At 36.1% G+C, this 22439-nt stretch overlaps 2 protein-coding genes across 2 annotated transcripts; both read left to right on the top strand.

Annotated features, from left to right (window-relative positions):
* The first annotated feature begins 576 nt into the window (after positions 1-576).
* On the top strand, positions 577-1887 carry LOC127428038 (uncharacterized). Its single transcript, XM_051676060.1, has 4 exons — positions 577-943; positions 1062-1310; positions 1449-1534; positions 1702-1887. Exons 1-4 carry the CDS (start codon positions 832-834, stop codon positions 1885-1887), a joined length of 633 nt encoding a protein of 210 aa, XP_051532020.1. The 5' UTR covers positions 577-831.
* Positions 1888-3111: 1224 nt separating this feature from the next.
* Positions 3112-21040, top strand: LOC127428001 (delta-1-pyrroline-5-carboxylate dehydrogenase, mitochondrial). Its single transcript, XM_051676032.1, has 16 exons — positions 3112-3252; positions 7113-7309; positions 8935-9028; positions 9109-9201; positions 9645-9692; positions 10073-10228; positions 10395-10544; positions 13427-13501; positions 13602-13789; positions 15729-15802; positions 16010-16206; positions 17646-17693; positions 17820-17972; positions 18620-18741; positions 18971-19089; positions 19729-21040. The coding sequence occupies exons 1-16, from the start codon at positions 3205-3207 to the stop codon at positions 19839-19841; spliced, it is 1875 nt and encodes a 624-aa protein (XP_051531992.1). The 5' UTR covers positions 3112-3204; the 3' UTR covers positions 19842-21040.
* Positions 21041-22439: the final 1399 nt, after the last annotated feature.

The following is a 22439-nucleotide window of genomic DNA, read 5'->3' as shown; positions in this document are numbered from 1 at the left end:
TGTGTGTGTGTGTGTGTGTGTGTGTGTGTGTGTGTGTGTGTGTGTGTGGTCTACAGACATACTAAGTTTGTGTGTTTGTATCTTAAGATCACATGACTTTTAAAATACAGGCTGGCATGTTTGATCATTGCAAAATCAGTTGTTCCTCTTAAATTTCCTGTGCATTTCTGTGAGTTTTGCATTTAGATTTTTATTTAAATTTTTGGTACCTGCATTGAGTTTATAACCAGCTTTTGTATTAAAACGTTCTTAATGTCAAGTTTGCTTTCACAAGGAATTATTCCAGAATCAGGCTTAACAGAATAAATAAGTAAATAAAGTGAAACTGCCATGAACCCAGCAAGAATAAAATATTCACTTACAGTGGCTTTTCATCTGTACTTGAAAGCACTGATGTCTTTATATAATCTTCATACTGTATGTATTTCAATGAATGTATTTATAAAGCCATTTGATCTTAAAAATAGTATTTAATGGAAAATTACTTCTATTTGTTTTTGTTTAACCTCAAGTTTAATGAAGCTGGTGCTGTCAAAAAGATGTGATAGTTTAAGAAACTAAAATATTATTTGTTACTTGACACTTGACTTCTTGAAATGTAACTGTGTTTCAGGATTATTTGTTCAAATTGGTGCTGTGAATTATTTAACTCATCCAGCATTTGCTGTTACGGGATTAACAGTGTTCCTGTCTTGCCCTTGCACAGTATTGCAAAGGAATACATTTACATGGTTTTGGAGATTATACAAATGGAAATCCCCAGCAAAGCTCAAAACAGACTCACGGTACAAATATGAATATAGGCTTATTCCACAAGTCTGTGTCTTAATTATGGGTCTAAAAAAGACAGATGCTGGCACATATTACTATGGCTTGAGTGACAGGGAGGAGGATGATGATGATGATGATGATTATAAATGTGGAATCACTTTAAATGTCACAGGTATTATTTGATTACAGTCTATCTATCTGTCTCTATATACTTTAGCACAACATCTATTCATGTGTACAGTGTGAGTGACAGATTCGTATAGACACACACATATGTTTGCTTTTTTTAGAACGTGACACAGTGACTGAAGGTCAGAACATTTCACTCACCTGTAACACCAGCCGCGCTCTAAAACTGACTGCCAACAGTCACACCTTCATCTGGTACAAGAACAAGAGACGTTTGAATCTTCAACACTCCAGTAATAAACTGAATCTGATCGCTGTCAGCAGTGAGGATACAGGCAGATACTCCTGTGCACTCAAAGACCTCGAAACATTCCCTTCTGAAGAGAAACTCATCATTGTCAAACACGGCTGTGAGTGAACATGTTTTCACCAGATACATTTCAAACATACATGTACTTGATGAATGTATAACTGTAAGATATATTGGCTGGTGAGTGAATTAATGTGTCAAAACTTCTTTGTTTCTAATTTGTCTTTAATTTGATCAGATGTGTGGAATATGAGAACTGTAATCATAACGCTGTCATCTCTACTGATTCTGCTATTTATTTGTGGAACTCTGTGGATGAAGTTAGTCTTTCATCATGTTCTTTATATCACTTCCTGTTTCACTTTTTTAACAGAAGAAGAAAAGTCAAAAGAACTGAAGAAAAGCAGCATAACACAGAGGTATAAATTAAACATGACTACTGGAGTCATTTTCAGACATGTGCACATGAAATTTAATGTGTTTTTCTAAAGATTGACCCTGTGAACTCAAACGTCGCAGCACTGGCCGAGACCTCTGACCTGGAGGAGAGAGAAAGTTCACATCAGGATGAAGTTCAGTACTCATGTGTTCATTTCAAGCGACACGGCAAAGTTAAAAACACTCCAGCGATTTTTGCACAGGAAGCTGAGAGCCATTATGCTGCCATTAAAGTTTGAGAGCAGTGGTCTGCCACCGAGTAAACATCAGAACAACAACAACATATACAGTATATACAGTATGTATGTAAACACTGCTTGTGCTGTATTATCCTGTAACATTGTATCATTGTTTTGTGCAGTCTGTATATTCATTCAATTATAATTACAATTAAAAATCATTTATACATACAGAGTTTGTTGAAGTATCAGGTTTTGACTTAAAAATGAAGTGACAAAATCATAATCAAATCTGAAAATAAATCTGCAGAATTTTCTCCCCTTTACAACGAGAATATAAGAATCTCTTTTAAATCTCTTTTTAAGATTCTTTTACAAAAAGAAAACAAATATGAGAGAACCAAAATATACTGATTAATGTTTGCCACAATAATCATATTTTTCCACTCTTCACCTGCTGATGTCACTGTGAGCTCTAATAATAATTTTGCATTGCAAAGTGCTGCTGATTTCTCATGTTCTCGTTGGGCTCTGTGGTGTGAGTCTGTAATCTAAGTTTCTGGGAGACTGAGACTCAGGGGTGTAGCACTCATTTTAAAAGTGGGGGGACACAGTTGTCAGTAGGCTCGCACAGACCAAACACTTACAGTGCAGTATTATTATATTACATTATGTATTAATATAAATGTATTATATACTTTTGATATTTGTAGTATTTTAAAGATTAAAGTATTGCAAATTAATTGCACAATTTTGCTAAATTTGCTGCAAAAATAAAGGGCATGTTGTGGAGCACTTGCTTCTGTTTCACACATGACAATAAAAAACTGAGCACAAGCTGGTTCTGAATAAATTATTTAATCAGTTACAATAATGACAACTGTGCATGTGCACAATTTAATTTTTTACTCTGTGCTTTGTGGGATTTAAATGAATCCAAGTGGCTCGAGTGTTTTGACTATGTTCACCAAAATTCGTTCAGATCCATTTAATGATTCAGTGACCATTTCTGGTGAAGCCAAAAGGTGGTGACAAATGAATGTCTTGTGTCATAATCTGATTTTGATATTTTTTTTAATTCTTGTTAAACAAACTGGAGAGGGCAAATATGAGTATGAAAAGGACGCCATATATGGGCTTGTGTAACTAGTGATCTAAAAACCTCTAATTGTCTATGTATAGTGTAAGGAGTGTGGGCATGTTTCTAATAAAATCTGACACATTTTGAGTTCCTGTGTATTTCTTGAGCAAGTTTCTGTGAGTTCTGCATTAGCAACAGAGATTTTACCAACTTCCAGTCAAGTTTGCTCTCACAAAACAGAATCACTTCAGTTCTTTGGTGGTAATAATAACTAGTGAAACTGCCATGTACCTTGTATGAAGAAGATATTCAATCATTGTGTTTTTTTCTCCTGTATCTCAAAGGTAAGATTTGTCTGTTTGGTTTTGTTCTTAGTATTTGCTTAACATTCAGAGACACATAACTGCTGTAGTTTTATGGGGGGAAAACTTTATACTGTTTTTGATTTCCTGAATTATGTGTTTCAGGTTTGTTTATTGAAACTAACACTGTGAATGATTCTACGGATACTGTACTAGTAAGAATTATAATTACAGATCTCTCTAATTACATTTTTGCAAGTAAGAATTCACATTACAAAGCACTATAACTGATTTTTTACAAGTATGAATCGAACTGCAGGGCTCTTTAAAGAAATATTCTGGATTCAATACAAGTTAAGCTCAATCGACAGCATTTGTGGCAAAATGTCCATTACCACAAAAAATTATTCGACTCGTCCCTCCTTTTCTTAAAAAAAAAAAAACACAAATCTGGTTTACAGTGAGGCACTTACAATGAAAGTCAATGGGGTCAATCTGTAAACATTAAAATACTCACTGTTTCAAAATTATAGACACAAGACATAAACAATATGTGTGTTAACATGATTTTACTGTCATAAAATCACTTACTAACCACATCTGTGTAAAGTTTTAGCCAGTTTTACAACTTCTTTGCCATAACGATATAATGTCAACAAACCTTACAACCCTAAAATGACTGTAAAAATTAAAGTTTAAACAACTTTACAGCTCAAATAATACACAAGTTTTAACAGCAGAATTAATGTAAGTGCTTTTATAAAATTATAAGCTTCACATTTCTGCCTTTAAACCCTCCAAAAATTGGCCGCATTCACTTCCATATTAAGTGACTCACTGTAACCTCCATTTTTGCTTTTTTTTAAAAATAAAAGTAGGGATGAGTCAAAATTAATTTTTGTGTTATTCAACATTATGCTATAAATGCTGTCGATTGAGCTTCACTTGTATTGAACCCGGAATATTCCTTTAATATGAATTTTTACTAGTAAAAAAATGCAATAGCAGAGCTCTGTATTTAAATTGTAGAGCTCTGCAAAAGCATTCTTACTAGTAAAAATGTAATTAGAGAGATCTGTAATTATAGTTCTTACTAGTACAAATGCAATTACAACTAGATAGTAAAGTTTGTAGACAAACTTTATGTTGGCTTGACAAAGACTTGTCTGAAAGTTTAAAACAGTTTGAAGAGTTGGAAGTTTGAAGGTCTTACAGACAGACAGACAGAAAAACATCATACAGATAGACAGCCAGCTGCAAGAGGTCCTATGCAACCCTACCCCTTGCTTGTTTTTCTGAATGGCAAATTGGTAGCAAGGGTAACCCCATTTGGTTGCTAAGCAGTTACCAAGGTGATACTGAAAAGGCTCCTTGCTACCCTGAGTCAAATGAATGAACCAGAAATCTCTACGATGTTTTGGTGCAGAGATATGTGATTTGTTACATGGTTGCTAGGGTAACCGCATCTGGTTGCAAGGCAGTTACCAAGGTGATACTTAGCAAGGCTCCTTGCCATCCTGAGTGAAATAAGTCAACCCGGAAGTCTCTATGATGTACTGGTGCAGAGATATGTGATTTGTTACTTGGTTGCTAGGGTAACCCCATCTGGTTGCTAGGCAGTTACCAGGGTGATACTTAGCATGGCTTCTTGCCATCCTGAGTGAAATAATTCAACCCGGAAGTCTCTACAATGTTCTGGTGCAGAGATATGTGATTTGTAACTTGGTTGCTAGGGTAACCCATCTGGTTGCTAAGCAGTTACCAGGGTGATACTTATCAAGGCTCCTTGCCATCCTGAGTGAAATAAGTCAACCCGTAAGTCTCTACAATGTTCTTTTTCAGAGATATGTAATTTGTTACTTGGTTGCTATGCAGTTACCAGGTTGATACTTATCAATCCTCCTTTCCATCCTGATTGAAATAAGTCAACCCGTAAGTCTCTACAATGTTCTTTTTCAGAGATATGTGATTTGTTACTTGGTTGCTAGGGTAACCCCAACTGGTTGCTAGACAGTTACCAGGGTGATACTTAACATGTCTCCTTGCCAACTTAAGTGAAATAAGTCAACCCAGAAGTCTCTATGATGTTCTGGTGCAGAGATATTTTATTTGTTACTTGGTTGCTAGGGTAACCCCATCTGGTTGCTAGGTAGTTACCAAGGTGATACTTAACATGGCTCCTTGCCATCCTGAGTGAAAAAAGTCAACCCAGAAGTCTTTACGATGTTCTGGTGCAGAGATATGTGATTTGTTACTTGGTTGCTAGGGTAAGCCCATGTGATACCAAGAAGGCTGCTTGCTGTTCTGAGTCATACAAGCCAACAATGAAGTCTCTACAACATTCTGATCCTAAGATACCCATATAAGCAATTTTAAATGGAAGTCAGTGGGGTTTGGTTGCTAGGGCGTGGCTAAGTAGTTTCCATGATGATACTTGAAGACTGATTGCTCACCCAATTCAAACAAGACAACTCTCATGTCTGTAGAACATTCTGATCTGAAGATAGCTATCTGAGCCATTTTGAATGGCAGTCAATGGGTTTTGGTTGCTAGGGTGCACTAACTGGTTGCTAGGTTGTATGCAGTTGCTAGGGTGTTAAAGTGATGGAGTGAAAGAACGAATAAAAAGAGTGGAGTGATGGAAAGATAGAAAAGAGAGTGATAGATAGAAAGTATGAGTGGTAGAGTGATAGTAAGTAGATTTAATCCTCTAAAGGAGTTATTACAGGGAAAAGTTTTCACACCTTGAATGGGAGTCAATTAAAAATCAGTCCTGTTTGGAAGTCTGATACGGGAATAGCGGAAGTCCGATCTGTTAGAAAACAGATAGCAACCCGAGTCAGACCTGTCTGAAAGTCTGTGGCGAGTTTGGTGTTTGTAGCTTGAAAGCTCTAGGAGGAGATACTGTTTAAATTTTGGCTCAGAAGAAGAAAAAGAAGAAGAAGCTTAAATAGTAGATCAGTATGTTATAATGAGCATTAAAGCAAAATCAAAGTCTTTCTAGCAAGTCAGTCCACTGTCGGGCTCTCGGGAGGCTTTTCCAGTCATGCCAGTGCAGCTCCTATCTACTTGAATGGGGAAAGATCGAAATCTCAAAAACAGTTGGTCAAGATTACGATCAAAGAACATATTTCAAATCAACAATAACATTTGATAATATTGGAATCATAAAATTGTGCTTCTTTACCTCATGTTACGCTAAAACACGCAATTTTCTCGGCTTGTATAGCTAATGCTCATGCGCTTTGGCTAGTTGATTGACAGTTGATGTCTGTATCTAAAAGGTGATTGGTTCTTTTCCCTTTAAGGCGGGACTTTCTATCTACGTCCGATGACCGTTGGGCGTTCCAATATCTCCCATTTATTTTAATAGAAGTGGACCCTCTCTGCTAAATAATCTCTGGCTACATCGGCTTGCCATCTGGGGAATCCCCAATAGCTCGGACTCAATTCGAACACACGTACATGTGTTTATCTATGCTTTGATTTGTATTAATTTGTTTAAAAATAAAAAATATGTATGTCAATTTTAGATGTGTACTCTTGTATATAATATCAATTATAAAAACAATGAAAGTGGCTCTTTTATAAATAGAAACCCTTGCGCTTGTGTCAAAAATGTCTCGCATGTGATTGGCTGAGAGCGGGACGTCGCCAATGCGGATTGGCCAGTCACAGACTCGCCTTCTCGGCTGTACCATTGATGTACAAACGGGGCGCTGCTTAACTTGAAAAACATTTGTTTTGTACATAATGGACTTGCAAACTTACATACAGACTGCAAAAAAGGTATATTTTAACCATTTCTGTAATGCATCTATAAGAAACACTCTGCATACGCAATTACAGTAAATGAAAAACGTAACAAATCTCTGCTTGTGATGAAATCCCCCTCTAAACAGAATGGCAGTTTCCATTCATGTGACGTCGCCTGTGATCTTGGAGGATACAAGAAGCAGATCTCACTCAAACAGGCTTTCCAATATAGCAGGAGGATATTTTTGATGAATCATATTTATATATTATCTGTATCTTTCTCCTGTATATCCACATTAAACATGCTGCGAGTGAGAAGTGCCGCCTGTCAGTCATGGAGGGGGTATGTATGTAATTGCACATGGACTCACACATGACATGACATGACATTACAAGACATGTCTCACTTTGTGCATTAAAAATAATCATATGCTTATGCATATCCTTTATATGATTGTGGTTAAGTGCTGGAATGTTCCATTTTATGTGCACATTGGCAAGGCAGACCAGCTTATGTAATAACCCAAGAAACCTGTCCACCCACTGTTAGTTAGGTGAGATCTGTTTAAGTGTATCATTCTGTTATAACTGTAGTTTGATCTGTTCATAAACGTAATACACATGCTGAGACAATCTCCAAAAGAAGCTTTGAACAGTTTCACTCCGTATGCATGTTGAAACAGGTGTCCTTTCATATCAAGCTGTTTGTAATGACAAAGTTAAAGTATAGACAGTGTTTTTTGGTTCTTGCAGCTATTCACATAAGTTACTCATTATGGTTATAGTGGAACTTGTAACCATGAGATTGACTAAATCAGCACATTTTATCACATGATTTTTGGAAGATCAATAAGAAAGAGCGTCATTCTACCTCTGTAATTGCCACAAGTAATGTTTTGGAGGATTTGATTTTAAAATGGCATATGAACATGATATAAAGCATTTTGTCAAATGCACACTGAACAGGAAAAAAATAAAAATAAATAAATAAATAAATAAATAAATAAATAAATATAATATATATATATATATATATATATATATATATATTTAAATAAGGCAATTCTGACTTTATATCTCACTATTGTGACTGTCTTGCTATTGTGAATTTATTCTCATTATTTTGAGTTTATATATCGCAATTTTGAGATATAAACTCAGAAAGTCACAAAGAGTGAAAGTCAGAATTACCTTTTGAAATAAAGTTGCATTTGCGAGATATAATTGTAACAAAAATTTTAATAATAATTCAAAATTGTGAGATATAAAGTCATAAATAGCCTACCTTTGAAATAAAGTTGCAATTGTGAGATATAAACATGAAATTGTGAGATATAAAGTAGCATTTACAATATAGTCACAATTACAAGAAATAGACGCAGTTGCGATACAAACTCGAAATTGTGAGATAAAAAGTCAGAAATAGCCTACCATTAATATAAAGTTACAATTGTGAGATATAAACTTGAAATTGAGATATAAGGTCTCAATTGCGAGATATAAAGTGGCTTTTACGATATAGTCACAATTACAAGAAATTGTTGCAACTGTGACAAACTCGAAATTGCAAGATATCGTCACAGTTACGATAAATAAAGCTGTAAAACAAAATTGTAAGATGTAAATTCGCAATTACGAGATATAAAGTCAGAATTAGCCTAACTTTGAAATAAAGTTGCAATGAAGTTGCAATTGTAAGATATAAACTTAAAATTATGAGGTATAATGTCGCAATTGTGAGATATAAAGTAGCATTTGCAATAAAATAACAGTTATGAGAAGTAGTCGTAATTGCAATATAAACTCAAAATTGTGAAATATAAAATCACAATATGAGAAATAAAGTTGCAATTGGGAATGCTTACTGACTCATTGTGAACATCCAGCTAAAACTTGTTGTTACAGCACAGTATTTCACACTGTAGCAAAACAAGCAAATCATGGTTTGTTGGTCTTGTTTCTCTGCAGGTTCAAGACGTTCTCGTGTGCAGCTGTGGAGGTCAAAAATGAGCCCATTCTCGGGTTTAAAGAGGGAAGTAGAGAGACAGCAGAACTTGAGAAGGTACAACACAACCACACACAGATGCAGATGTCCAATACACTAAAGCAGCAGTATTGATTGATGTTTACTTTGTATATCAGGCGTTGCACAATCTTAAGGGAAAAACCGAAGTGATTCCATGTGTGGTTGGAAATGAAGAAGTTTGGACCAAAGATATCAGATACCAGCTGTCTGTGAGTTGATTATTCTTCTGGTGTCTGTGCAAACCTCTGCTCTGGGTTTCTTTCAGAACCAAAGTATGCTCATCAGAGCCTTCGGTTTAATGGATAAAGAGTATTTGCTCTCTGATGGAACAGGAGCATCTAAACAATGCTTTTGCTCTGATTCTGATGCAAAATTTTAATGCAAAATAACACAAAAGTATCTGAGGACAGATAAAAAATAAATCCGTCTGTGTCTGATTTTTAAAAAAGAATTATTTTTAGCGCAACCTCTGATTAGAATGCACATTCTGTACCATGCGGCAGCATTTTGCGAAACCGCGATATAGACAGTACTCGGGCATTTGTACCGGTTGACATATTTCTAGCAGAATAAGGTTTTAAACGCTATATCGCCCTGCTCTACAAGCCGTGATCTTGTTCATGTTCCAATAAATTGCTTTTGTTCCTCACAGCCCTTCAACCATTCTCACAAAGTATCCAAGTTCTGCTATGCCGATAAGGTATGGAATTATTTTATTTTGTAAACTGGAATGTGGAAATACTTTTAAAGACTAGTTAATATATTTCTGTTAATATTTTAATGTTAGGTTAAAATATATATTAATGTATGAATTTAAGATAAAGTGTATGTATTAAGTTCTGTTTAAAAATTTAATATTTCTTTAAAAAAAAAAAAACATTTCCCAATTGTTTATGAATATTAATTTTCAAAACATAAAAGCAAATATAGAACTGCTATGAAAGCCATGTCAGGTTCTCAAATACTGTATGTGTTTGATGTTTTATTTATTAGGTCACTTGATCTCATGACATATATTTTCATAATATTTTCATGGAATGGTGTCCATTTGAAATAATTTGGTCTTCTTGGTGTTTTTAGGAGCTGATAAATAAAGCCATTGAGGCTTCTGTGGCTGCACAGAGAGAATGGGACCTCAAACCTGTTACAGATCGAGCTCAGATCTTCTTCAAAGCTGCTGACATCATCAGTGGACCCAAGAGAGCAGAAGTTCTGGCCAAGACCATGATCGGACAGGTACATCTTCACACATAAAAAGAGACCTCTTTCCATTTGAAGGCTTGATGTTAATCACTTTTTTTTTTTTCTTTTCTTTTTTTTTGGGACAAAAGATTAATGTTTGTCTGAGGATTTGTATTCCTGCATATGCTGATTATGGTGGTTTTTGCTCCGTGTGTCTCAGGGTAAGACGGTGGTCCAGGCGGAGATTGACGCTGCTGCAGAACTCATCGACTTCTTCAGGTTCAACGCCAAACATGCGATTGAACTAGAACACCAGCAGCCATTGGACAGTGATGGAAGTACCAACACCATGCTGTACCGTGGATTGGAGGTGGGTTCCTTCTAGAGGTCTTGATGATACCGAAAACTAACGGACGATAGTTTTTAAAATCGATTTATGGAATGCTACACATTTTTTGTATTCTTTCCTTACTGTGATGGGCACAGATATAGGGGCTACAAGAGTCCAATATGAATAAAATTCCCAGATGCAGTTTATTATGCAACCAGAATCCCAATAATAACAAGTACAAATGAAGATTTAGTGGATAACACGGACTTTTAACTATAAACAAGCCTGAAACACACCGGGGACTCTTATTTTGAAATGACAGAGTCTTGGCTGCGTTACAATGCTCTATATTAAGTATTAACCAGATTCATCTTTTTATAGCCTACATATTCATCAGATGAAGGGTTTTGTATATGTATATCTCACCAGATAAGGTAATGATAACAAAATATGCATTGAAGTGAGGATAAATATATGGATGAATATTGTAATGATGAAATATTTAGATACAGCAAATCACCATGAGTTATTAATTTTTCTTTTACCGCTAGACTCCGCTGTTATACTGTAGAACCAAGTCATTTTAACAGTAGACTTCCTCCAGCACTGGCCACAGAGGAACACGGAGGAATAAAAAAACAAAACAATCAGCATAGATGTTTGCCGAAAAGCAACTATCGGCACCGATTAATCTGTAAAACCGATATATCGGTGTAACTCTAGTGCAAACATCCAAGACCTTTATCTTATTCTAAAGAAATCCATTTTATTATCTTATCAGAACAATTTAATTGAAAAGTTGAATCAAAAAATTTACAGTAATTGTTTTGGCAACCTTTAGCTACAGTTGAAGTCAGAAGTTTATATACACCTTAGCCAAATACATTTAAACTCAGTTTTTCATAATTCCTGACATTTAATCATAGAAAACATTCCCTGTCTTAGGTCAGTTAGGATCACTACTTTATTTTAAGAATGTGAAATATCAGAATAATAGTAGAGAGAATGATTTATTTCAGCTTTTATTTCTTTCATCACATTCCCAGTGGGTCAGAAGTTTACATACACTATGTTAGTATTTGATAGCATTGCCTTTAAATTGTTTAACTTCAACGTTCAAACATTTTGGGTAGCCTTCCTCAAGATTCTCACAATAAGTTGTGTGAATTTTGGCCCATTCCTCCAGACAGAACTGGTGTAACTGAGTCAGGTTTGTAGACCTCCTTGCTCACACACGCTTTTTCAGTTCTGCCCACAAATTTTCTATCGGATTGAGGTCAGAGCTTTGTGATGGCCACTCCAATACCTTGACTTTGTTGTCCATAAGCCATTTTGCCACAACTTTGGAGGTATGCTTGGGGTCATTGTCCATTTGGAAGACCCATTTGTGACCGAGCTTTAACTTCCTGGCTGATGTCTTGAGATGTTGCTTCAATATATCCACATAATTTTCCTTCCTCATGATGCCATCTATTTTGTGAAGTGCACCAGTCCCTCCTGCAGCAAAGCACCCCCACAACATGATGCTGCCACCCCCATGCTTCAAGGTTGGGATGGTGTTCTTCGGCTTGCAAGCCTCACCCTTTTTCCTCCAAACATAATGATGGTCATTATGTCCAAACAGCTCAAATTTTGTTTCATCAGACCAGAGGACATTTCTCCAAAAAGTAAGATCTCTGTCCCCATGTGCACTTGCAAACTGTAGTCTGGCTTTTTCATGGCAGTTTTGGAGCAGTGGCTTCTTCATTGCTGAGCAGCCTTTCAGGTTATGTCGATATAGGACTCGTTTTACTGTGGATATAGATACTTGTCTACCTGTTTCCTCCAGCATCTTGTTCTGGGATTGATTTGCACTTTTCACACCAGCATACATTCATCTCTAGGAGACACAATGTGCGTGGTCCCATGGTGTTTATACTTGTGTACTATTGTTTGTACAGATGAACGTGGTACCTTCAGGCATTTGGAAATTGCTCCCAAGGATGAACCAGACTTGTGGAGGTCCACAATTTATTTTCTGTGGTCTTTTGATTTTCGCATGATGTCCAGTTGACTCCAATTAGCCTATCAGAAGCTAATGGTTAGGGTTAGCCTATCAGAAGCTAATTGGCTAATTACCTAAAGACTTGACATCATTTTCTGGAATTTTCCAAGCTGCTTAAAGGCACAGTTAATTTAGTGTATGTAAACTTCTGACCCACTGGAATTGTGATATAGTCAATTAAAAGTGAAACAATCTGTCTATAAACAGTTGTTGGAAAACTTACTCATGTCATGCACAAAGTAGATGTCCTAAACAACTTGCCAAAACTATAGTTTGCTAATATTAAATCTGTGGAGTGGTAAAAAAATGAGTTTTAATGACTTCAACCTGTGTATGTAAACTTCTGACTTCAACTGTATAATGGCAGCATGCATTCGAGTTGGCATGAACAAAACCTGATGGTCATGTTATTCAGCATGATTTGGGTATGTTTCAAAGAGCTTCTTGGAGTTGGAGAAACGATATGCTGACGAGGCACGTTTCCATGTGGTCGCATTTTTCTTTGCATGCCCTCGCTTCAATTTACAACACTTGATTATTTAATCAAAATAACAAAACATGCATTGAAATGAGGATAAAAATATGGATGAATTTCGTCTACGATTAAATCATTCAGATACAGCAAATCCCATGTGATTGTTTTTATTTCTCCTCTAGAGACCGCTGTTATACTGTAGAACTGAGCTGTTTTAACAGTAGAATCCTCTAGTGCCGGCCACAGATGAAGATGGAAGAAAAATAATAATAATAAAAAATGGCTATCGGCACAGATTTTTTTAACTTGCTTTTAAAATTTCGGTCTGTTTTTCACACAAAGCTATTGTATGGCACATTTTGTGGTATAACTCCATGTATAACTCGTCTTGTGTTGCTGTAGGGATTTGTAGCCGCTGTTGCCCCCTTCAACTTCACAGCTATTGGTGGAAATCTGGCGGGCACTCCCGCTCTCATGGTAAATCTACTAAAATAGCCCACACAGTCGACATGCACTAACACTTGTGAGCTTTGCTTCACAATTCCTAATTTTGACAACATCACATGTGTACATCCAGGGTAACGTGGTGTTGTGGAAACCCAGCGACACTGCTATGTCCGCCAGCTATGCCGTGTATAAGATCCTGCGTGAGTCTGGACTGCCACCCAACATCATCCAGTTTGTGCCAGCTGATGGGCCAGTGTTTGGAGACACCATTACGTCCTCTGAACATCTGGCTGGTATTAACTTTACCGGCAGTGTCCCGTAAGTCTCGTTCGGTGCTTGTTGACTCAGTCACAGTCATATATGGGTGTTTCTTCAACTTTGGGCACTTTTAGCATTGTAGACTTCTAGAAGTGTTGTTAAAACACTTTTCACACTCTCACTAATTTTCTAATTTTGCCTAATAACAATGCCCAACTGTGAATGTTTGGAATTTCCCACCACAGTATCATTTTCAGCAAGTCTCAAATTCTGTATTGTGTTTTACTAAGACTAATTTCATAGCTAACATTTTAAGCATCCTAAATGCTTAATACATTTTTTTTTCCCCCCACATTTTGTGCGTAATTTGGCAAAATTACAGCTTGATTGGAAATGAAACCCAATTAAAAATGTGATATTTCCCTTGATTTTTCCTTGTTTTGTCTCATATTTCATCTCAAGCGTGCTGTTCATTGACACCTTTGTCCACTTGATTAACAAGTACACTAACTTTTGAAAAAAACTTTATTTGGTTGTTTGGTGTGGTGAAAATGGCCCCACAACTGTGGGATAGTCATAATTTTTGATCGCAATCACTTCCACAAAATAAATATTGAAATGTTTTCTGTTTATTTCACTCTTTGTTTAGATGATCATAGTTTTAAACATGCAATAATTTGCATTTTTCTAATGTTTTTTCATAGTTTGAGTCTAAAACAGTACATACAGTACATAAAACAGACATAAAAGACATTTGAAAAGTACCAAAAATAAATTATGAAAGCATGGTGAAAAGTTTTCAATTCAGATTTAAATAGACCTTCATATAACAAAAAGATAAAAGTTGAAATCTGTTTGTTTGAATAAAAATCAACCCCTTGGACATGAAAGTGCCAGAAGTTGAAGAACCACTCGTATGATTGCATTACCCTGAACTTTAGTGTAACCTTCTGTCTGGGTTAAACTATGTCAGACCTTGCTGTGCCAAATCAATGTTTAAACCCAATAACCCATTGGATGTTTACATGCTTCTAAGAAGTTGTTAGATTTTAACTTTAAAATCTTAATTAACGATTACTATGATAACTTGATGACTTACAAACCATGCTGTTTCTATATGTTGTCTTAAAGGGATAGTTCACCAAACAATGAAAATTCTCATTTATTCACTCTCATGCCATCCCAGATGTGTATGACTTTCTTTCTTCAGCAGAACACAAATGAAGATTTTTAGAAGAATATTTCAGCTCTGTAGGTTCGTACAATACAAGTGAATGGGTGCCAAAATTTTGAAGCTCCAAAATCCACATAAAGGAAATAAAAAAAACTCCAGTGGTTTAATCCATGTCTTCAGGAGTGATATGATAGGTTTGGGTGAGAAACAGATCACTTTCACATTCTCCTTCTTGTGCTTTTGGTGTTTCACAATCTTCATGCATATTGCCCCCTATTGGGCAGGGAGAAGAATTACTAGTAAAAAAGGACTTATATATTGACCTGTTTCTCACCCACACCTATCATATCACTTCTGAAGACATGGATTAAACCACTGGAGTCGTATGGATTACTTTTATGCTGCCTTTATGTGCTTTTTGGAGCGTCAAAATTTTGGCACCTTTTCACTTGTATTGTATGGACCTACAGAGCTGAAATATTCTTCTAAAAATCTTCATTTGTGTTCTGCTGAAGAAAGAAAATCATACACATCTGGGATGGCATGAGGCTGAATAAATGATGAGAGAATTTAAATTTCTGGGTGAACTATCCCTTTTAATATCAGTGTGCAGTGCAATTAATTATTAGAAACAGTATTCAAATTAAAACATTTAAAGACATCTATGGGTTAGTTTTGCAGACTTTAACAACCTTTGTTTGATATTTTACTAGTTTTTTTTAGAAAGTCTGTCTAGGCACTAGCCCTGTACTTTCAAATACAGTGGACTTGTCCTGTTTTATAAATCGCCTCTGTTTTTATTCTTTTTTGCTGTATTACCTCCAGAACTTTTAAGCGATTGTGGAAGCAGGTGGCCCAGAATCTGGATATCTATCGGAACTTCCCCCGTGTTGCTGGAGGTTTGTGCTTTCATTTGCATCAGGACATATTTCTTTAATATTTGAATTCTTCGAAGTGGCATTTGCAAAGGCAAGGAAATACCATTTACATTTGCCTAAGAAAATATAAAGATGTAGTTACTTTAACCGTTTAATGATATTCCACATTTTGATCATGGTAAATTAAATGAATGCTTAATTTGATTTTATTTGATATGTATGTTTTAGAATGTGGTGGCAAGAACTTCCACTTTGTACACAAGTCGGCAGATGTTGGTAGCGTGGTGACCGGCACCATCCGCTCTGCGTTTGAGTATGGAGGACAGAAATGTTCGGCCTGTTCAAGGATGTATGTACCAGACTCACTGTGGCCTCAAATCAAACAGGAACTCCTCGCTGTGCACAAACAGATCAAACTTGGAAACGTAAGTGGATGAGTTTAATTTTTAATTACTGGCAACAGCAGATGAAGGTTTAATGTTTTTATGGCTGCTAACCACAGTCAAAAATTACAATGTGGTCAAATGTTTCAAGCTACGCAGCAGCATTTGTGGCATAATGTTGATTACAACAAAAATAATCTGGGTTTCAGTGAGGCATTTACAATGGAAGTCAATGGGGTCAATCCGTAAATGTTAAAATACTCACTGTTTCAAAAGTATAGACACAAGTCATAAACAATATGTGTGTTAACATGATTTTACTGTGAAAAAATCACTTAAACTTTTCTGTATAAAGTTATAGCCAATTTTACACCATGTTACCATGACGACATAATGCCATAAACCTTACAATTCTAAAATCAATGTGAAAAACAACAATTTAAACAACTTTACAGCTCAAATAATACATGAGTTTTCAAGGAACAAATAATGTCAGTGCTTTTATAAAATTATAAGCTTCACATTTCTGCATTTAAACCCTCCAAAAATTGGCCCCATTGACTTCCATTGTAAGTGTCTCACTGGAACCTCCATTGTTTTGGTTTTTCTTCATTGTTTTTTTTTGTCCCCTTTTCTTCCCAATTAGGAATGCCCAATTCCCAATGCGCTCTAAGTCCTTGTGGTGGTGTAGTGACTCCCTGGATTCGAACTCGCGACTCCAGGGGTGGTAGTCAGCGTCTTTACTCGCTAAGCTACCCAGACCCCCATTTGTGCTTTTTTTAAAGAAAAGGAGGGATGAGTCAAAATTCATTTTTGTTGTTATCAACATTATGCCACAAATGCTGTCAAACTTGTATTGAGCCCAGAATATTCCTTTTAATTGTTTAAGTGTTGCCTGCTATCTCAAGTTTTTGCATTAAAAGTAATTTTAATCCATTTTAAACTCTTGGCAGTCTGTAAAAAAAAAAGCAAAAAGCAAAAAAAACAACAAAAAAAACAAACAATTCTGGTTCTTTTTTATCACACTGGAAATGAAAGGGGAATTCGAGCTTGTTTGTTTGACCATGGCAGACGGAGGGTGAATTTGGAAATCTGTTTGAAGACAATGATAATTTTTGCAGCCCCTCTTGATGATGCCAGTATTTCCGAAATGGCACACTTCAGCTTAAAATCATAAATTCTGTCATTGGGAAGTTATATATTTAAAAATATATTCCATCCTTAGGTAGCTTCAATTTAGTTAGCTGCTTTTTGTTACTGGCTTGTAATGTAGCTAACTACAAGAGTAGCTTTAACTACTACTTTAAATTGTGAGTTGTGCCGCTGCAGTTTCAGTGTATCTTCTCCAACACTGGTGTACAGCATGCATTCTGTAGAAATGGTAAAAGCAGTGCTTTCCGACCATAGCGAGTGCAGCTATTTACTGGTTATAAATAATCATCTTGACAAATTATACATTTATTTGTTGTTTCACTTCACAGCCTGTTGAAGATTTCAGCACTTTCTTCTCAGCAGTTATTGATGACAAGGTATAAACCAACCTTATTTGTATCCAATAACAAAACTGATGAAAGTAAATGCCCTACATTTTGATTCACTTCCTGTCTAAGTAATAAAACACTGACTTATCTGCTGAATGTCTTTCCACTCAAAAGGCCTTCTCCAGGATTAAGGGTTGGCTGGAACACGTCAAATCTTCTCCGCATCTGAAGATCATCGCTGGGGGAAACTGTGATGACAAAACAGGATATTTTGTGGAACCCACCATCATTGAGACCACAGACCCACAGGAGAAAATCATGAATGAGGCATAAAATCGATTGTATATAATTGGCTGTATGCTAAATTTGATTTGGTATTTGAGGTTTTGTTCAATGAAAGCACAAAGGTTCAGTTTCAGGTTTGGTTTCCCATCAGCTAGGGTTACACACACACACACACACACACACACACACAGGCTCAGAGCAATGAATGGATGGACTTTAGTTTGTTTGGATAAACCAATCTCTTCCATTTAACCCCATTTAATACTTATCTTAACAAACCACCCTCAGCTACCCGGATGAGTGATCTAGATATTTAGAACACACAAAGAGCCGATTATATAATCCATTTGCTTTAAAACAAATGTTACTTTGATTAAAGGAATATTCCGGGTTAAATACAAGCTGTATCAACAGCATTTGTTGCATGGAAAATAATTTTGAAAAAATGTGGAAGACTTCCACTGGAAGTGCTTAGCTGTGAACACATTTTTTTGCACAGTTTTAAAAGAAAACTAAAAAAATCTATATTTTATTTTCAGAGGGACGAGTCAAAATTATTATAAAATAGTTTTAAATCACCTGTTTTCATATTTCTGTATCCATATTCTTATTTTTTAGACCATAAAAATTGCAAAAGTGAAAGTCAAAATCTGTAAATAGCATTTTTTTTTTTTTTTTTGCTTTTGTAGGAGATCTTTGGACCCGTCCTGACGGTTTATGTTTACCCCGAAAACAACTACAAAGAGGTCCTGCACTTAATAGACAACACGTCTCCGTACGCCCTAACAGGAGCCGTCTTTGCTCAAGATAAGTGAGTGTAGCACCATTATATCGTGTCCACTATCAGCTGTTGTCTCTGATGTTGGTATGCAAAATTAGTTTCCATTAAAAAAACAGCCACATCAGCACATTCCCAGCTTTTCATCAAGAAACTTTTTAAATGTTGTTTTGACAACTTTGAACTAAGTATTTCTAAGTGCTCAATTTTGAGATCTTTAGAAAGTCTTGTTAAGAGTTCATGTGGTTGTTTCTTGTTTCAGGGCTGTTATTGATGAAGCAGGGAAGGCCTTGAGAAACGCTGCTGGAAATTATTATATCAACGACAAGTCGACGGGATCCATTGTGGCCCAGCAACCATTCGGTGGCGCCAGAGCGTCAGGTGAGAGGACAATCCTTGACCAAGTGGAGGAAAGAAAGCGAATGAGTCCATATGTATATTAAAAACACCCTGTTTAAAAAGTATAGTGACAAGACGTTAACATTATTTGCGTTAATGTGATTTTAATGTGATAAAATCATGATTTTACTGACGTTACATTGTTTAACAGATTACAGGGTTACCAGTGTTCTATCACCATGACAACAAAATTGTAACATTAGATATAACTTTACACAGAAAAGGTTAGCAAGCGATTTTATGACACTAAAATCATGTCAACATGAACAAAGTTTATGTCTTCTGGCTATATTTATTAAACCCAGTGTGTTTTAATGTAAGAAGACAAATAGTTTTTTTGGTAATCAATATTATGCCCTATTTTGGACAACTAAAGGGTTAGGGTTAAAAAACTTATTTCTTAATTATTCATGTATATGCATTAACAAAGATATGAGAGCACATTTATGCTTTTTAACCCTCTGAAATGTTGCCCTAGTACTTACTATACGAATTTTGCTCTGAATATTCAGTCAAAATCTTTTCCTGGCGTAATCGACATTATTGAACCCAAAAGACTTTTTTATGAAGAACTCAAACATGTTACGACTGGTGAATTCATGTTAAAAAATATCATTTCAGGCACCAACGACAAGCCCGGTGGTCCACACTACGTCCTCCGATGGACATCTCCACAAGTCGTCAAGCAGACGTATGTGCCGCTTACAGAATGGAAATATGCCTACATGGGTTAAGAGATCGTGCCAATCTTGGCTATATCTCTGACACAGAAGCTTTCCTTATCCCAGATCCCTCCATCAAGACTCATGAAACAATCAAATGAATTGTCCTCTACTGTCCCATCTTGCCCAAGTGACTTGAATAAGGTGCACAAGACTGTTAGACTGTTCCAGAACAGAAAACTGCCGCCTGCAGATGCTGCCTTGAACATACAAACGTGAAATTCCTCTTATGGGTGAGGAAACCGACGGAAACGGCTCTCGAAGGTCTGAATGTATTCAAGAAACTGTGCATCTTTGCAGATTTCCGTTACCTTTGATCTTGAGGAATTGCTGGACCCTAAACCAGAGGAATTAAGAGTTAAAATATCTGAAAATATCTTGTCTTGTTTTGGTATTTAATTTGTTATTATTTCACTGTGCGTTTGACAGTTTCCCAAAAGAGTATCTGGACACTTAATGCATGAGTTCCTTGGCTTTTTATAACAAAATGTTCAAACCAATGGCATTTTTTTTTTTAATGCATTTCAAGCAAACTGATTAAAAATCATCTTGACACAAGTTCAAAGTCATTGCAAAAATGGATAGTTTGTTCTGAGAAAAGCTCGGACAGCATATGAGCGCAGATGACACTTGGTTTGATATTTTGTTATTTAATGCGATGACATTCACACATTTAAGTGTACATAAGATATACCTTCAGAATTCACCATATCCAGAGAGTAAATGGAGTAAATCAATCTTTATATAATTCTAATCGAATTATTTTTCTGTTACATGTGAGCCGTTACATTTACACAGATCTGTTGTTTGAGCTATTGATTTAAATTATTAGAATTACATGTGCCGTTCTAATTTAATCTGTAGCATTTTAATATAATTTGCACTTAATTGTGAAGGCAAATATGAGGATGCGCCTTCCGTTTGGTGAAAAAAATTAATGATTGTAGGACAGATTTGGTTCGCTGGTCGTTATCCAGTGATGTGATCTTACGGGTTCAAATATGATTGTAATTGTCAATAGTTTAAGATACAAAATAGAGGCAATGGCAGCCAAGCTGTCAAGGTATTAATACATCCTTACCTGGTCTAAATATCCTCATGCAATCTAAACTGCAGAGAGTGCAATCTAACAATGTACAGTGTGCCTCAATAAAGAGATGTTGTGGATAACCGTTTCATTTGTGACATTGATAATAAACATTTTAAGAATATTTTCCATGTCAAATTTCATCATCGGCAGAGTGCAAGCAGACTGTACTTGTGCAGCCTAGTTTTTCTAGAAACGTGGTATCGGCCTGAAATTTCCTGATCGGTGCACCACTAGCCTTAACGCTATACTGCCGACGCTTTGAATTTTCTAGCCTGTTTTTATTGCAACATTGTTTTGCAGGCCTGTTCTTTGCCAAGTCCTCGGTTTTAAGACCTCTGCATGTTCACACCTCACAGAAGTAACTAGATAATCAGAGGCTTGAGTGAAGAGATTTAACAAAAACTCAGTATATTTCATTAAGATTACAGGATCTCATTTGTAGAATTCCAAGTAAACTGACATCAATTAAAAAATGCAGTCTGGACTCCGAATGAATGTTTCTTTACTTTTTTGCAAACAGACTTTTACGTGCTGCTTTCCACGTTTTGCTGCAGTTTCCTGGTGAAATGAGCACTACAACAACTGTGCGTTTTGCTGATTGTGACTTTAGCACCCCCCGCTGGACAATTCACTTGGAAACCGCAGCCAAATGTGTAATGAAGCACGTAATTTCAGTTTTGCAAATGCTCAGGTAAATTTCATGAGTTCAGGCTGAATAAATGTGGTTGTGAAGGTGACAAATGCTCCATATTGGCTGAAAAGTGATTGGAGGGGAGGAGGTTGAAAAATAAAAGGGCTTGGTGAAGTCAGACAAAAAGTAAAGTTCACAATAAAAGCAAGAATGTGGCATTATGAGAGTAAATAGGGTCAATTTTGATTACATGTTGACTTAAGTTACTAAAATGTCCTTTTTCAAGAGAGTTGAAATTGAATTATGAACTGCTTGAAATGTGGATTTATCAAAATGCTCCTCCTTGAATAGCAAATGTAGCTTGCATGTTGACTTAAAGCTTACATATGTGTAACCAATGAAAGAGATTAATTGAAAACAGAAAGGGTGTATTTTTTCATTTTTTTGTACAGTATATAAGATGCAACTGTGTGTAACATACTATTGGCCTCTCAAAGCACATATGAAGCGCTTCAAATCAAAAAGTGACATGAGTGGGAAAGTACACTATTTTCTTGCAGGACACACTTCTTATTGCTCAAACCTAATCAGTGTTATTAGAACTTCTGGACCAGACACACTTCTTGACATATCAGAGTTTTATGGCATATAGTGCCTACTGAAATACTGTACTGATTACTGAAGACATAAGTGAATTGCCAGAGATGTTATGGCATATCAAATAATTTCTTTAACGTCATCATGATGTTGCTACACAAGTAAAAGCTCTAAATATACACGTTGCTTTTTCATCTGTCTTTATGTTGGAATGCGCTGCAAAGCAGACTGTTTTATTTGGGTTTGGCCACCTCTGGTTCCTGACACACAGTAAAACGTTTTGTGTGGTCTT

Source organism: Myxocyprinus asiaticus, chromosome 37, assembly GCF_019703515.2.
Source record: "Myxocyprinus asiaticus isolate MX2 ecotype Aquarium Trade chromosome 37, UBuf_Myxa_2, whole genome shotgun sequence".
Classification (NCBI taxonomy): domain Eukaryota; kingdom Metazoa; phylum Chordata; class Actinopteri; order Cypriniformes; family Catostomidae; genus Myxocyprinus; species Myxocyprinus asiaticus.
Note: the sequence above shows the minus strand (reverse complement) of the source record. Positions and strands in the feature narration are given on the sequence as shown.